This window comes from Peromyscus californicus, unplaced genomic scaffold, assembly GCF_007827085.1.
Source record: "Peromyscus californicus insignis strain IS unplaced genomic scaffold, ASM782708v3 Scaffold_7__1_contigs__length_154581171, whole genome shotgun sequence".
Classification (NCBI taxonomy): Eukaryota; Metazoa; Chordata; class Mammalia; order Rodentia; family Cricetidae; genus Peromyscus; species Peromyscus californicus.
Genome location: NW_026294595.1, coordinates 46,721,376 through 46,737,935, shown reverse-complemented (window position 1 = coordinate 46,737,935; position 16,560 = coordinate 46,721,376). Strand labels below are relative to the sequence as shown.

Here is a 16,560-nt window from a genome sequence, read left to right as displayed (position 1 = left end):
GGCAATAATGTGAGACAGTCTCAAAACACCCACTGCACCCCCCAAAAAAGAAAAAAAAATTCTTAATGCACAATTTTAAATTGTCCTCTTTTTTCCTTCATGCACAAATGTATTTTATTTTGATTAAATCCAAATCTCCCTTTCACTCCCCTCCCCTCCTTCCCGTGTCCCTCCTCCCCGTCCCCTCCCCACCTCCCCGTGTTCCTCTTCCCTGTCCATTCCCCTACCCCCCCACGTATCCCTCTTCCCCATCCACTCCTCTCCCACCCCCACTCCTACCCCTCCACCCTCCTCCCCTCCTCCCCGTGTCCCTCTTCCCCATCCACTCCCCCCCCATCCCTCTTCCCCGCCCACCCCCCTCCCCTCCGCCCCGTGTCCCTCTTCCCGTCCCTGTTCCAACTTCGAGTCCTTCCCCTTCTTTCTCTAAACGTTTGTATATGTAACCTAGTGAGTGCATTTAGGGTCGCTGCATGCACATGGGCAGAGGCCTGGCCCTGAAGAAAGCGGACTTGCTCCCCTGCAACTGCTGTGTCTTCTAAACTAGGAGTGGGCCTGGTGAGCCCCATTATCCATGCTTGAATGTTGACCAGCTTGATCTTGTGCGGCTTGTCTTGTGTGGGCAACAATAGCTGTTGGGAGTTCACGAGTGCAAGTGCCTGTTACTCCAGAAGACACTGTCTGGCTCTTACAGTTTTCCGCCCCTTCATCCCTGAGCCTTGGGTGAGAGGGTGTGACACAGACCCATTCCTTTCACCGAGATGGGGGTCTATGGGAAGAGAAGGTGGGGTGTGGGGCTGGTGTTGGGACAATCCTGAATTTGCTCAGATGTGTTGAGTTTAGGACACTTTATCAGCACCCAAGTGCAGATGACCTCTCAGTGAGTTTGGAGGTCAGAGAGGTCTAGGCTTCAGAAAGAAGTGTGAAGTCGTCATTGGAATTTGGCACCATGAGACTACATGAAATCACTTTAAGCTGCTATTGGAGAAGAGTGTGAATGGAGGGGAGATGTGGGACTGTCCCCTCAGGCACTCCAGCATGAAGAAACCAGAAAGAAGAGCCAGCAAAAGAGGCCTGTGAAAGTCCATCCATACACAGATGTGTGGTAGGACCCAGGCGGTGATCGGTTCGTGACTCACATTGTTGAATCTGAGGCTTACGGTAGACTGAGGAGTCTCTAGACACACACACACACACACACACACACACACACACACACACACACACACACACAAGAGTGAGTGTGGGGCCTTAGGACCCTGCAGATGGAGTCTCACTGTGTTTCCCAAGCCTCTGAAGAGGCTTTCAGACATGTCCACCACACCTGGCTCAGTTGCCTCTCCTGCTGTTGGGGATCTAGCAAATATGGAGCCCTTCTATGGCATATAAAGCTAAAAATGAACCAGTGATGACCTGCCCTTCCTCACATCATCTGCCCCAGAAGTTTAAAGGTCACCCCCCCATTACAGCTACTGTGCTTAATGTTGTGAAGGCTACGATTTATTGGCTTTTTAATGTAAGCATTTTATATTTGGGGCTGGAGAGATGGATCAGCAGGTAAACATGCTTGCCTCAAAAGCTAAGAACTAGAGTTCAAGTCCCTGGAACCCACAAAGAAAGACTGGCGTGTAGCGTGCGTGCCCCTACAGGAAGGCGGGATGCAGAAAGGAGTGTACCCAGAAACTTGCAGACAAGTCAGCTTGACGTCCGCAGTGGAACAGCAGCAAAGAGACCATGGCTCTAGTTTGGTGGGAAGTGAAGGCTGACACTTGAGCTTGCCCTCTGACCTTCACATGTGCACTGTGGCACGTGCAAGCACGCACACACTGCCTGCAGATACACACAAAAACATTACATTTTCATTTGGAAATAATATGCCAGGGTCACAAAAAGAAGAAAGGGACTGGAGAGATGGCTCAGCAGTCGAGAGCACTTCCTGTTCTTCCAGAGGACCTGGGATTGGTTCCCAGCACCCACATGGCAGCTCACAACCACCTCTAACTCCAGTCCCTGGGGATCCAAAGCCCTCTGGTCTCCTTGGGCACCAGACAGGCATGTGGTGGTGCACAGACGTACACCCAGGCAAAACACCCACACACATAAATAAAAAATTTAAAAGGGGTGGTGGGAGGCCATTTGGATTTGATTAGACGTTTTCCCCTTCAGATGAGACTCATTTATTATACTTCTTAAACAGCATTTCCAACCATCTTCATTATAATGCACAAGATTCCTATCATAGCTCAAAACATGAGAAAGGTTTCTGTTATTCAAACATTTCTTTAGAATGTAGACATATGCATTTCATAGATAATAGAAAACAAGTGTAAATGTACCTTAAGAATACAAAGGATGAGTAAACAGCTTAGATTTAGAAAGCTCACTTCTTTTGAGTAAAGTTTAACAAAAGTACATTGTTCAACTGAATACTAAAGTTCTTAGCAAATGGTTTTATACTTTATACTCAGCACTGGAAAAAGCCGTGACTGAGATTCTGCTACATAGAGACTCTACATGAATCATTGTACAGGCTTAAAGAAAGACAATAAATTATAGCCCTCTTGTTTTTGTGACCTTGTTTATAGTTTAGACAGTTTGAACAGATTTAAGCGTGTTGCTAGGCAACTAGCTCCGGAAGCGTAACGTATTTCCTTCAACATCCCAGCCCATTCTTTTTTATCATCTTCATACCTGATGGAAGAAAAAACAAAAAACAATAAGCATCCTTTAATGAGAGCCTTTTATGAGTTTCTTTGTGTTCAGTATAAAAATGGGGTGTCTGGGGGAATCCCCACTGCTTCCTGCCAGACAGGGTGCCTCGCCTGGTAGGTAACAGTTGAATTCCTTTCAAAGTATGCCCACTGTGAATGAGCATATACCTGGACCCTCCAAATAGACTTATGCTCCTGTGACCTCTGGGATGTATCTTGGTTTCCATTTGATATTTACTGTATCTGACACTATGGTAAAAGTGTTCCCTGCCCTTTAAAAAACATTCTTTGACTAAAATAGTTCAGTTGAGTAACCACTGCATACTTGGGAGAATTGCCCAGCAGCTGTCTGGGTGGTAAAGTGGATTGCTACTTTCACTTTTTTTTCTTTTTAAACAAGCATTTACTATCTGAATCATCAAACAGTGGGAAGAATAAATTAGACTTAATGAACTCGTGACCTCATTTCTTCAGTGCTGTTTTCTTTCTTTTTAAAAAATAATTTTAAAATATTATTATATTTTTAATGTGCATTGGTGTTTTGGCTGCATGTATGTATGTATGTATGTATGTATGTATGTATGTCTGTGTGAGGATGTTAGATTCTCCTGGCACCGGAGTTACAGATAGTTGTGAGCTGCTGTGTGGGTGCTGGGAATTGAACCTGGGTCCTCTAGGAAGAGCAGTCAGTGCTCTTAACCGCTGAGCCATCTCTCCAGCCCAGGTGCTGTGTTTTCTTAGGAGATGAACTACTCTGAAGGAAAGTAAACCACTCTGCCCTACTGAGTCACTGGACCATTACACTCTTACAGCTAGGATTGGGCAGAAAAGCTCAGCTGTCCTAGCTCATTTTACAATTAAAGAAACCTGCCTAGGGCTGGAGAGATGGCTCAGCAGTAAAGAGCACTGGCTGTTCTTCCAGAGGGACCGAGGTTTGACTCCCAGCACCCACATGGTGGCTCACAGTTGTCTGTAACTCCAGCTCCAGGGGATCTAATGCCCACTTCTGATCTCCAAATGCATCAGAGATGCATACAGGCAAAACACCCATATACATAAAATAACATTTTTTAAAATTTAAACAACAACAAACCAAGAAGCCATTCTGGATGAGTTGTTTCCTTAATCTCGAAGCTAACCAAATCACAAGCCATACTTGATCAATACGTGGCATATTCAAAAGTTCAGCTAGGCTTGAAGTCTATAGTTTACCGCTGAGAAGTAGCTTGCATGATGGGAAAAATCTGGCTCATTTACTGCAAACTTGCTTATCAGTGATCTGACTTAATACTTGGGTCAAAGAAGTAGACTGAGGAAGACTTACTTCCATATGTCATTGACTTCAGTGGGCGCAAACTCTTTGGATTCCAGTTGAACCATCGCGAAACCGCCGATGGCATACAAGGATCCAGCCAGGCTCACGAGACTGATGGAGCTTCTTTCTTGAGGAAATTCTGTCATCACTTCCCATCTAGGTATTTTATTGAAAATGCAATCAACATAAAATGGACAGACATACACCATTTTGGTGTAATTTTGTTATTTTTAAAGGGTGTCTGTGTGTGAGTGTGTGTATGTGTGTGTGCACGCATGTACACACATCCATAAATAGGTATAAAATTTATTGGAGCCCAATAGGTTTCCTAGTGGCTGTACCCAGCAGGACTGCATAAGAGGTTGATTGAACCATGGGCCTGGGTACCAGGTGACTGTAACTAGCAAGGGGGAGGTCTTTTGCTCAACCCCTTGGTATTGTTATAAATAGACCTTTGGAATAAAGTTCTGGGCCTGTGGCTAAGGATCCAGGCCCACCCGAGTTCATCCTGTGCTTTCTCTCTGTTCTCTCTCCATTCTCTATCTCTTGTTCCTCATTCCTCAAGAGTTCCTGGGGTAAGTAAGTGTGGGGGTTGGTCAGCTACAAAAACTAAAAACACAGAGGGTTTATAGTTTTGTGTGCACGTTTACACTGTTTTTTTTAAATTTTAGACAGGGTTTCACTATATAGCTCTGGCTGGCCCAGAACTCAAGAGATTTGTCTGCCTCCGCCTCCCTAGTACTGCCAATCAAAGGCATGCCCCACAGCGTCCAGCAGAGTTAAGCTTTTTGTACTGGAGCATTTACCCCTATTATGCAGTCTTCAGGAACATCATTTTTAATTATTACTTAAGTTTAGTTCCTTGAAAATTCTTTGTGATTTGCAGATATCAAAATCATTTTGAAATCATATATATTTGGTTTCTCAAAAAGGTAATAACACTGCTCTAATTTTTTCAACACTAATGCAGGAATACAAAACATACATACTCACCCAAGTTGTGTAAGCTCAAAAATTTAGAAAGGCTAGTTTTATATAAAAATATCAGGGCTGGAGAGATGGCTCAGCCGTTAAAGGCTAGGCTCACAACCAAAAAAATATCAGTCAAGTATCTTTTCACATTAATCCAAAAACTTAAAAGTAAAAAAAATTAAGAAATTTATAAAGCACTCATCATTTATGAGTGTTAATTGTTAACAAGTGAAAATATTTTAAATTTTTATTTGACTTTTCGAGGCAGGGTTACTCTGTGTAGCCCTGCTGTCCTGGAATTCACTCTGCAGATCAGGCTGACCTCGAACTCCAGAGATCCACCTGCCTCTGCCTCCTGAGTGCTAGGCTTAAAGGCATGTGCCACCACTGCCCAGCCAAAAATACCTTTTAATTTTTAAACTACATGTTCCCCATCAATTCTCTTAAGACATGTATACCCATCTTTGTTCATGCAGCTTTTCAGAGATAATAATGCCTTTGCTAAATGACTAAGTGTATAAGGTTAGTGCAGCATCAGGCAAAACTGTCAACATTAACTCAGGAGTCATACGTTCCAAATGGCAAATACATGGTGTGGGGAGCTGGAAACACTTCCTCTTTCACCTAAGGCTCTCTGGCTTTCCCTTCCCATGCCGTAGAAGGAGTAATTGCCACCAAACGCAACAACTAAACGTACAAGACTCATACACTGTAGCAAAGCGACTCACTTATTGGTCTTGAGGTCGAACGCTTCAACCGATGCTGAAAGACCATCCTCGGTGACCCCTCCCGCGATTACAATTTTGCCTTTATGGATCGCCACTCCAAACATGGAACGAGGGGTCTTCATCGGAGCCAGATCTTTCCAGTCTCCCTTTTTTGGGTTGTAGATAAACACCCTGTTTGTACACTTTCTGTGAACATAAAAAGACAACAAATGTTCCTTTTAGAATATTCTTTTTGTGAAAGCAACTTTAATAATCTGGTTTTTGTTTCTATGGAATACATAGTACTTCATTTAAAGGATTCTGGGACTGTCTGGGGCACGGGATGTTGTTTAGAGGCACAATACTAATGAAGGATGTGTGAGGCACCAAGTTCAAACCCTGAAAAAAATTTTTTTCCACCGTGTTCAGTCTTGTCTATGTAAGATCCTATATTTACAAACCACTGTGACTGTAGATTATATAAGTAATCATGTAAGGTGATGAATTATGAAAACAGCTTTATATGCTAAATGCCATAAAACATTTAGCACTTGGACTCATCCAAATTATTCTCAGAATTGATCTTAGGGTTTCTTTTGTGGGTTTTTTTTGTTTTTGTTTTTTTGTTTTTTTTTTTTTTTTTTGAGGCAGGGTTTCTCTGTGTGGTCCTGACTGTCCTGGAACTCACTCTGTAGACCAGGCTGGCCTCAAACTAGAGATTCTCCTGCCTCTGCCTCCCAAGTGCTGGCATTAAAGGCATGCACCACCACCTGGCTTGGACCTTAGGGTCTCTTAAAGTTGTTCATAACTGGTCAACAGTTCTGGATTCCCAGTAGTAATCAGTTTGGTAAGGCCAAGAAACAAACAAAAACCCTACTGTGAGAATAATTTTTCTTAATCTGAAAAAATACTAGACATAGCATTTCCTTTAAGACTTGACTATGGCAAGGCTGGACAGATGGCTCAGTGGGTAAGAGCACTGCTGCTCTTCCAGAGGACCCAGGTTCAATTCCCAGCAACCACATGGTGAATCACAATCATCTGTAACTCTAGTTCTAGGGGACGCAATGCCCTTCTGGCCTCCAAAGGCACCAGGCACATACATGGTACACAGACATACATGACACAAAAATACCCCCACACATGAAATAAATATTTTTTAAAAAAAGACTCGACTATGGCAAGGTTTTGTTAAGATCAGAATACAGAATCATATTCACTAGGGCCATTCAGAGCTTCCCCACCCCTGTCCTTGGGATTGGCCTCAAGCCTTCCATGTTCTAAGTGCTATGGAGCCACAACCCCAGCCTCAGCCCCTACTTTTAGCTAATAATTCATTTCAAAGTTCATGACGTTGACATTTGCTAAGCAATGCTGTCTAGGTAATGAGATTCTCAAGATTAATACAGTATTAGTGGCAGACCTGAATGCTTCTTATTGACATTGATTTTCTGATTACTACTATTATCTGAAGGAAATAATTTAAATCATTGTGGCAGAATTCCAATGTTTCTAAAGTCATAACATACTGAATAGAGATTGTTTATTTCTTTACTCAGAGAAAAAGTCCAAATTAAGAGTGTGTTTACTATATATTTCTTATATATAGTCTTAATTATTCACTTGATGGAAATAGCAAAGATTAAGAGATTTAATTTCAGGATATACTATCTGTGAATATGGAAAGATAGAATAAAAAAATCATTGCATGTTAGGTCACATCTGTGTTGTATTTTATCATTTTAATTGGATAAAACTAATTCTAGGATACAGAGTTCTTTACTTGACACAGAAGTTCATATATGACTTTCTTCTTGCTATGCCTATATATCTTTTGTTATTTGTTATTGTTTGTTTGTTTGTTTTGAGATGGGGTCTTGCTCTGTCACCTAGATGGTCTGGAAATCCTGGGCTCGCGTGATTCTCTGGCCTCAGCCTGGGACTACAGGTACATGCCACTGTGCCTCACAGTACCTTACAATTCAGAATTTTGGTTACTTTCCCATGGTTGGACAGCTCTATTAATAATTAGCCTGGACAAATAATAAACCAAATAAGGAAGGGTACATTTTCTAGGATGGGAGATGTCACCCTGTAGGCAAAAGATGATCATTTTACTAGATGGGTTACCGACCTAACTGACCTTGGGAGAGCACTCTCTGAGATATAAGATCGTTTTTTCCTAACTAATGACCATCTGTCTAGAAGCCAAGATAAGTTAATACATAAAATGTAGCCTGGTTTTCTCACAAGGGACTAGACAGAAGTAGTGAGTGGGAGACCTGGGAGGGAGTAAGTCACCAACATGTTGCTGGGGAAATAAACTGCCCTCTTTTTAATTACTGTGCTTTTCAGTTTCAAACTGATATAAATTCTCTCCTATGCACATAAAGTACAAATCCACATTATTTTCTGTTTAGTATTTGGCTAATGGCTAAAGAGTATGTTGAAGCTGGGTGGTGGTGGTGCATGCCTTTAATCCCAGCACTCTGGAGGCAGAGGCAGATGTCCTGTGAGTCTGAGACCAGCCTGGGCTATAGAGTGAGTTCTCGGGCAGCCAGGGCTACACAGAGAAACCCTGGATGAGCACATTGAAAATTTTTAGCCACTGGGGCTGGAGAGATGGCTCAGCAGGTAAAGGCACCTGCCCCTTCAGCCTGATGACCCAAGCGCAGTCCCCAGATCCCTCTTGATGGAAGGAGAACCAGCTCATCAAAGTTGTCCTCTGACCTCCACATGTGTGCTGTGGGAAGTGCACCCCCATATTATATATACACGAACACTAATAATAACAAGATAAAAAAAATTAAATGTTTTCTACTTATAGTTAATTGAATAAGAAAGCCTACTGGTCTTAATGTAGTAAAAATGTGGTTATAAAGTAGCTAAATAAAAGACTGACTGTGCTCTTAGACAGCAGCTAAATAAAAGACTGACTGTGCTCCTAGATGCTGCTAGTCTCCTGTTAGGATGCTCATGGTTAAGGTATTGTGCTCATCTGGCAGTGTGTGACATTCCTACCTATTTGGTCTAGTGACTTGAAAACATCCTTTTTTTTTTCCCCCAAAAACCATTACAATGTCCCCTAATAACTTCAAAACTGTATTTGCAGTTTTTAATCTGCAAAATGTGATGTGAGAGCCAAGTCCCATTTCAGTATGTAGTCTGAAAAAAAAGGACAGAAACTCTTGCAATACTCACTTGGATATAAATCAAAAGGAACCTTTAGGACACTTACTTGTCATCTGTCTTCCCGCCTAGACAGTATATCATCCCATTATGTGAGATCACATTATGGCCATAAACTTTAATAGGAAGATTTTTCACTTCACTCCATTTTGCAGCCCTGAAATTAGATGATAACAGAATTCATGTTCCAGCTTGTGCAAATACGAATTTGTTGTCAGCATGCTTAGGGAACAGGAATGTTATAGGAATATTATGTTAACTTACACAGGATCATAGCATAAGACGGAGTCTAGGGAAGCCTCTGTCTGAAGGTCTTTGCCGGCAACCACATAGATTTTGTCGTCCACCTCTCCCAGACCAAAGAGACACCTGGCTGATGGTAGAGGTGGAAGTCCGACCCACTCAGATGTTATGCTATCAAGCTGCAAAAAAAATGAGTTATGAAGATTGGTAGAAAAATGTTACCAGGTGTAACTAAAAAGCACACAATATTTCATGTATTGTTTAAAATTTACAGAGACGGTCTAAGATCTTGTAAAACTACAATCCTAAAGCATCACATTTTAGCTCAGAATTACTAAAAAGAATGAGAAAATCTACTTGGCCTATGAAAAAATATGCCCCCCCCCCCGAAAAACCCCAAGACATCAAGAAAGGAAAGAGAATAAAATAGAATTGTTAGGTTCGTTAGAACTGTGCAGTTTCTTGTTAATTTTTCTTCTGAAGTTGCCTTGTTCAGTTTTGAAACAAGGAATCTTAATACTTTTGGGACACTGGGAAAGACATGTCTGTGGCAGGGGTCACAGTACATGGATGGCCCCTGGATGCTATATTTAACACTCCCAAAGCCAGCACCCGGGACAGCTGGACTTGTCACTCAGTTCACAGACAACTGAGAGTCTGGACAGTATCACTTTTCTGTCTTTTAAACATGGCTAGGTTCCCTGCGTTTTATTGTTTTTGGATACAGGAAAATACTCATTTCAATACCCTCATTTTGAGTGGAGTCACCTTAAATATCCTGCTTCTGGTTTATGCTAAGAAGTAACCCGGCTTGCAGCCAGCCCTGCGACGGCCCTGTTAGTGCCACACTCTGGTGATTCTAGCCTGGCTGGCTTTACTTTCTAAAATCTGAACGTACCCCTTTTTGCATTTTAGGGCAACACTGTCAAGGGAACTCCTGAGTGGCGTGGCTGCAGCTCCGTGGGCCGCTTCCAGGCAGCAGAAGAGAAAAGGATCAAACTGAGATTCACGCTAACCTAGTGTAGCCAGGAATGGGAAAGACTGGGGTAACGATGGTAGCGACATAGAGGGGCATCTGCGGAAGCCTTTCTGTTTCTGGTCTAGTAGTGCCGGTCAAAGGACGTACTGAGGCCAAATGACATGCCATGCCACGGGTTAATCGCTGTGTGCACAGTGTTGGCTTTGCAGACACTCATTTCAGCATCTAGATTGTGACTATATAATGTTTACACTCTTGAAAAAAAAGAAACAACTTTGGTCAAGAAGGTATCATCGGGCTCGGTGGGGTGGAGATTCCATGTGTAAAACCCGAGGTTCGGTTCCTAGCACGGCCACAGGTGGGGTGGGGAAAGTACTGTGTAAAAGAGTGGAGATCACAACAAACACTGATGGGAGTCTGACTGTGAAGGGTTTTGCACAAAATGCTCCGACAGGAAATCTCATTTGGTCTTCTGGGTTAGGCGCTTCATCATCTGTTTTACAGATGAGAGGAAACTGAGTCACAGAGATTAAATCACCTGCCCAACTTCACATGGCTTTTCAGGTGGTTTTGAATACCACATTGTCTAAAACTATAGTGTTTTGTTGTTTGTTTGAGACTGGGTTATGCAGCTTGGGTACTTTTTTTTTTTAATGGACCAACAGCTACCACAGTACCAAACCCGAGGGCCCAGTTCCCATATAGACTGCAGTACCTACCTTGGTCTCTTAGCGTGGGAACACTTTCTGCAGCAGATAGATGATCAGTAGGTTGCCAGGAAGCCCCTTTAGCGGATGAGTTCTCTAGATATTTAACCCTTCCAGATCCCACTTTCCTCATTGTTAAAAGTAGGGCTTATACCTAGACTATCTCAAAGCTTGGTGCAGTCTACAACTTGATGACTCTATTAATTCCACGGAGGGGGAAACAAATCTTAATAAGGCCCCAAATTCCCATAGTCTGTTTGCAGCATATTCCAAATATCAGTTCACTCTGAACTTAACACACTTCACACATGCAACCAAGCAGAAAACACAAAGCCTGAGATTCTCATACAAAGCTCGTGTTTATGGCTTTAATTCAGGCCTCTTGTTCTAGGTTTGTGCCTTTTAGAAGTGACAAGGGAGTTGTGCCCTTCCAACTCTGTATAACTGTTTTGGTGGCTCATGCTTAGATGGGTAATCTCACTTGGAAACTACAATAAAGGTAAAAGGAAGTAATAGGATGGAGAGAATAAAGGTTACAATGAGTACTTAAAAATAAGGAGAGTGTGGACTCTGGATATATTTTTAAAAGGGGTGTGTGTGTGTGTGTGTGTGTGTGTGTGTGTGTGTGTGTGTGTGTAAACTCTAATAATGAGCTAGGTCCTTAGCCTGATAGTCAATATACTAATATGAAGTGGAATAAAGCCTGCAGGAGTGTTAGAGAATTATTCTATCTGTAACTGTTCCTTGAATCTATGTTTATATATCTGTCTGTCTACTTTGTGCCTACCTGTCCATTTGTGTTTTGATAGTTTTCACTTTCTAGATATATTTACAATTGTTTTCATTGGATTTGCCCTTTCTAAAGTTAATCTGAATTTGAAATTAAGGCTTAGGGAAACTTCTGGGCCACATTCAAATGCTTTTGCTAGAACTGGAACTTAGAAAATGAAGAACCATGATTAGTATATATTATTACTCTATTTTGTTGAGATTAGAAGAGTTGGCAAAAGGTAGTAGTCTGTGAATGTATGGTATGCTGTGTACTTTGAGAGCATGCAGTGACTGTGGTATGATATTCTACACTTGCTTATCTCTGCCCTTTCCAATTTAAGTGCCCCAAAACCCCAGGCTACGATTAGCTATGACCTAAACAAATTCTTACTGAGCTAACCACAAGCTATGAAGTATTGATACTGGCAATATGTTGCACGGTAAGTCACCGAGTGAGTCATAAGCGGCTAGGTACAGCCTATTGGCGAAACAAATTCTCCTCAAATAAACTAGAAAGGTCCGTTAGTTAAGGAAGATTTGCTTTCCTGGAAGTTTTATGGTTACATCAAACAGATGATTAAGTTATAATAATATCTACCTCCAACTCTGATCAAATAAATGTAATATCATAAGCAACACCTTCTAAATACAATTTAAATAGTGATGCTGGTGGAGGTTTTTTCCTCGGGTAACACAAAGTGTACAGAATATGTACAAGAGTCCTTTCTTTTTCATTAAAATCTTTTATACAGTAACAAAAATAAGAAACGAATGCTACTTCCCCAAACCTCCTCTTAGAAGGAAGAAGTAGAAAAACAGACTAATTCCTACTTCCTGGCAGTGTATAAGGCACTTTGGTAAAGGCAAGTAACTGTTTAGGAAAAGATCCTAACCTATTTGAAGAACTAGAATTACTGGCAGCTGTACAGCATTTAGGGTCAAAGCCTGGAGAGAAAATCTCGAGTCGTGAGTTAGATATAAAGATTTCCTTCACTATACCTTTTACTAAATATTAAGTCAAATTGAGTATTTCTGCCAAAACTCTTTTAAGTCTCCAAGTGTAAGAAAGCACTACGTAGGCAGCCCCCCACAAATTCACAACGGGCTAACAGTTTCCTTACCTGGAAGAAGTATGACTGTAAGGGCTGATCTTTGTTTTCTTCATCCACATACAGTCCTCCCACCACGTAGACCTGATTTTGTTGGGTAACAATACTGGAATGATTTCTGGGGATCTGCTCTGCTAGGGCTGTAAGGTAACATTCGTTTTCCGTGGGGTCGTAAGCCACAGCAGCTGTGTCATTGACCAAGAGGATGAGATCTTTAACGAACATGCCATGTCTGGGAATATCATTCAGGTAACCAGGAAGCAAGTCTTCGTCACCAACATCGCCGTTCACCTCGCCTGTCCCTGCCTTCTCCGCATTTTTGCTAGGTTCCGGGAGTTTGCCTGCAAAAGCATCTTTTAGAACTTTGATTTTTTTCTGGACTTCTGGGTTGCTTTTAATTATGTCATCCTTCTCGACATGATCTTTGAAGTATTTTTCTGCCATAAGGCGAAAACGAATACAATCAAACACTTCACTGAGACTTTTCGCCCTGTTTTCTTTGTCTGTCCGCACCCATTTCATCACGGCCTCAAACACTACTTCCTCCTTTTCTACATTGAGACTGTCATTTGAAATGACCGAGATCAGTTCCTGCGGAGACAGCTGCATGAAGTCTTCCTCCTTACAAATCTGCACAAAGCGATCTGACACAAACTCCCGGGCAGAAATGGCGAGTCTCGGGCAGTCGAGAAGAAGCCCCAACCTTAGGATGGCCAGACAGTTGCCGGGAGCCAGTCTTTTCTGAAGGTAAGACACACAGACAGTGAAGACTGAGGGGATCTGGAAGCGGCTGGACAGGGCGAAGATGTCTTGCACATTTCCGTCATTGAGATCGATACTGGCAGAGTACAGATATTTGATGATCAAATCCAGGATAGCAGGATCCACGTTATCTAGCACTACCTCCTTTTTTTTCTCCTCCTCAATTTCAGACAAAAAATACTCACGGAAGTAAGGACTACAAGCAGACAGTATCAGTCTGTGGCAAGGAAGACTTTTGTCACCTGCTTTTAAGGTGCAATCGATGAATTTTTTCTCTTCCAGGAGATCTTTTAGACCATCCTGAAGAAGGGTGGATTGGTAAAGCCGGAGTTCCTCTGCAAGCTCCCGCTGGGAATCCATTCTGTGAGGAACCTGGGTAAGGAAGGGGACACTGAGGGTCTTCGCTCCTTGCTGCACACAGGTCTAGCTGTAAAAAGGCGGATCGGTGTGCTCTGCGCGGTCTGAAGCCTCTGCAATTTAATCCCACCGGCTAAATATAGACTCCAGCTCTAAGGACGGGAATTTAGGAGAGCTGGTTTGGAAAGGAGACTTGTTCAGCTGTCTGAGATTGAAAGTAACAACTGGGACTTCTGGTCACTAAGGAAACTGCTAGGAAACAAGACATTCAGGTGAAGTGGAAAGCTTTGAAATATAGAAAGCCTTGGAATATATGTTAATAAAGGGCATCCACAAGAAAGTGCTTACTGAAATAACAGAAAAATGGATCATAAAAATGAGTCACTCCTCTAAAAATGGCCTAGTGGCAAGCTACTTGGCTGTCTGAATTAATGATGCCAAGGTCAAGAATATGAGGTGAGTTCATTTCAATTCTCATAAGCTATGAGTCCAATGGTTTAAAATGTTAAAATGCAAAATGTTATTTTCTACTCAGAATTTTCTTTTTCAAGGAGGAAACATTAAGATGTTTATGTACTTAATAGTTTTAGATAACCTTTTAAATATACCTCCATCATAACTGAAATAACAAATGCAGAGAAACTTAATTTTCTAAAATATTCTAAATTATCTTTATTTTTAGGTAGGAAAACTGTAATTACTACTGAATTATCAAATTCATTCACACTCTGTCTTGCCATACAAAGGATATGAAGGGACAAACAATAATACAAAAAAGTAAAATAATAATAGTTAAGTCTTTGGGGAAAAAGACCTACGTACCTATGACTACTGGGAATATTTTGTAACTTTAAAGGCTAAAAAGGTCCTTTCATGAAATAAAAAGTTAAAAAATAGAACAGATGCAACCCTCTGAGAAAAATGTCCCCAGAGAGAGTAAAATCAGCCTGTGCTGCTGCATCATCTAATGTGTATGTACATATTTATTATATATTTATATATAATTTAGAAAGCAGGCCTTGTTTAAGAAAACGTGATATCGGAGTCTAGTTTATGGTGCTGATGATAAAGGAGCACCATACGGAATGAAGACGTGATTTCAAGAACTCAGCCAGGCATTGTGGCACACACCTGTAATCCCAGCACCTGCGAGGTGGAGTAGGAAAATGATCAGCTGCACAGTGAACTCAAGGCCAGCCTGGGCTATGTGAGACCCCGTCACCTCTCCCAAGGGTCCCTTCGCTTGTATCTAGATGGTATTGTAGATTTCTTCCATGAAGTCCTTTACTCCACAATCATGATCACACTCTGAACTCAGTAGAGCTACAGAGATGCTAAAGTTCCAAGGGCTGGTGTTCTTAAATGTTCCCCCACAACGTAAGCTCAGTGAAGACCCGACGTTTGTGTTGTAGGTCTGTGTTTTCAGTCTATACAGGCCCCAGGCTTCATGGATGCTCCATGAGTATTTGTTGAAGGAGCAAACACTCCCAAATCAGGGACTTACGTATTTTCAAGATTTACACTGTCTCTCCATAAAGGGCCTTTTCTTTTAGTTTATACCACAGTGAGTTGGTGGTACTGCCAGCTGCTATAATGACAGCTGAGGGGGGAGAGCTCAGTGGTTCTTGTTCCATTTATAGATGTCATTAAAGGTTTGACCACACTGGACAGGGCTAACAGCTGCTCCCCTTGTTTAAACAACAAATGATTCATTTCTCTCCACATGTAACACCTAACATTTGAAAAGATTAGTGAGTCAGATGCAAACACCAGGGTGTGACGTTTGAGGTGATTCCTTGCTTGTGAACCACTTTATAGTCTCGTTTGCTTGAACGGCAGTGAATGATGTTTATGGAAGCATTTTATTGTGATCTCTAAATACTGGTTATTATAACTCCATCCCTTAAGCATGGAGAAATCTTTTTCCATTTACATGAACAAACCCATATGTAGTATTTTTTTCAGCAATTTTTAATGAATCAGGGCAGCACTAGGTTATACTGTATATTTGTCTATGATTGTACATATTATTACATCTTATTTTAAATGTATTTGTGTTCATTCCTTTCTCACTAATGACAAAGGGTGCCTTTGGCTAAGTACAATTATTTGTTGAAAGATTCCATAAATTTTCTTTAGACTGCCACTGTAGCCAAAACAACTGAATGATGTCAATGAGGTCCAAAAAAAACATTATCTGAGAAATCTTCAAAGGAGCCTCAATGAATACAAACAAGGAGAGAGTCAATGAGTGAACAAAACAATTTCCTTATAAAGCAAATGTATTCTTGTCAAAACCATAGTAACACTATTTACAGACTAGCATTCTGTAGCTAAAATTATTAGTTTTTACAAAAATAAGCCCCTAAAAATGATGTGTTTAAGAATTGTAATTTGGGATGCCTCAGGCAGATCTTTGTGAGTTCAAGGCCAGCCTGGTCTACATAGAGTTCTGGGACAGCTAGAGCTGCAGAGTAAGACCCTGTCTCAAAAACAAACAAATAGAACTGTAATTTGTATTAGAGTCTTACATTTAGAGTCCTGTGATAATATATTTAAACAAGACTTGTAGTTAAGAAGTATTTGGTTATTTCTTGAGCTGGGCAGTGGTGGCGCACACCTTTAATCCCAGTGCTCGGGAGGCAGAGGCAGGCAGATCTCTGTGAGTTCAAGGTTAGCTTGGTCTACAAAGTGAGTTCCAGGACAGCCAGGACTGTTACACAGAGAAACCCTGTCTCAAA

At 41.6% G+C, this 16,560-nt stretch overlaps 1 protein-coding gene across 1 annotated transcript; it reads right to left on the bottom strand.

Annotated features, from left to right (window-relative positions):
• Positions 1 to 372: 372 nt before the first annotated feature.
• Klhl41 (kelch like family member 41) lies at positions 373 to 16,551 on the bottom strand. The gene is made up of 6 exons (XM_052724017.1): positions 12,713 to 16,551; positions 9,156 to 9,313; positions 8,941 to 9,048; positions 5,724 to 5,909; positions 4,033 to 4,179; positions 373 to 2,688 (listed from the first exon to the last, which is right to left on the bottom strand). Exons 1-6 carry the CDS (start codon positions 13,820 to 13,822, stop codon positions 2,577 to 2,579), a joined length of 1,821 nt encoding a protein of 606 aa, XP_052579977.1. The 5' UTR covers positions 13,823 to 16,551; the 3' UTR covers positions 373 to 2,576.
• Between the last annotated feature and the right edge of the window lie 9 nt (positions 16,552 to 16,560).

Excerpts from the sequence above, each read along its gene's own strand:
- Klhl41 (XM_052724017.1), bottom strand. The coding sequence starts at position 13,822 with ATGGATTCCCAGCGGGAGCTTGCAGAGGAACTCCGGCTTTACCAATCC. Across the intron at positions 5,910-8,940 it reads GGCGGGAAGACAGATGACAA|AAAGTGTACAAACAGGGTGT; the intron begins GTAAGTGTCCTA and ends TTATGTTCACAG. Across the intron at positions 4,180-5,723 it reads TTCGACCTCAAGACCAATAA|ATGGGAAGTGATGACAGAAT; the intron begins GTGAGTCGCTTT and ends TAAAATACCTAG.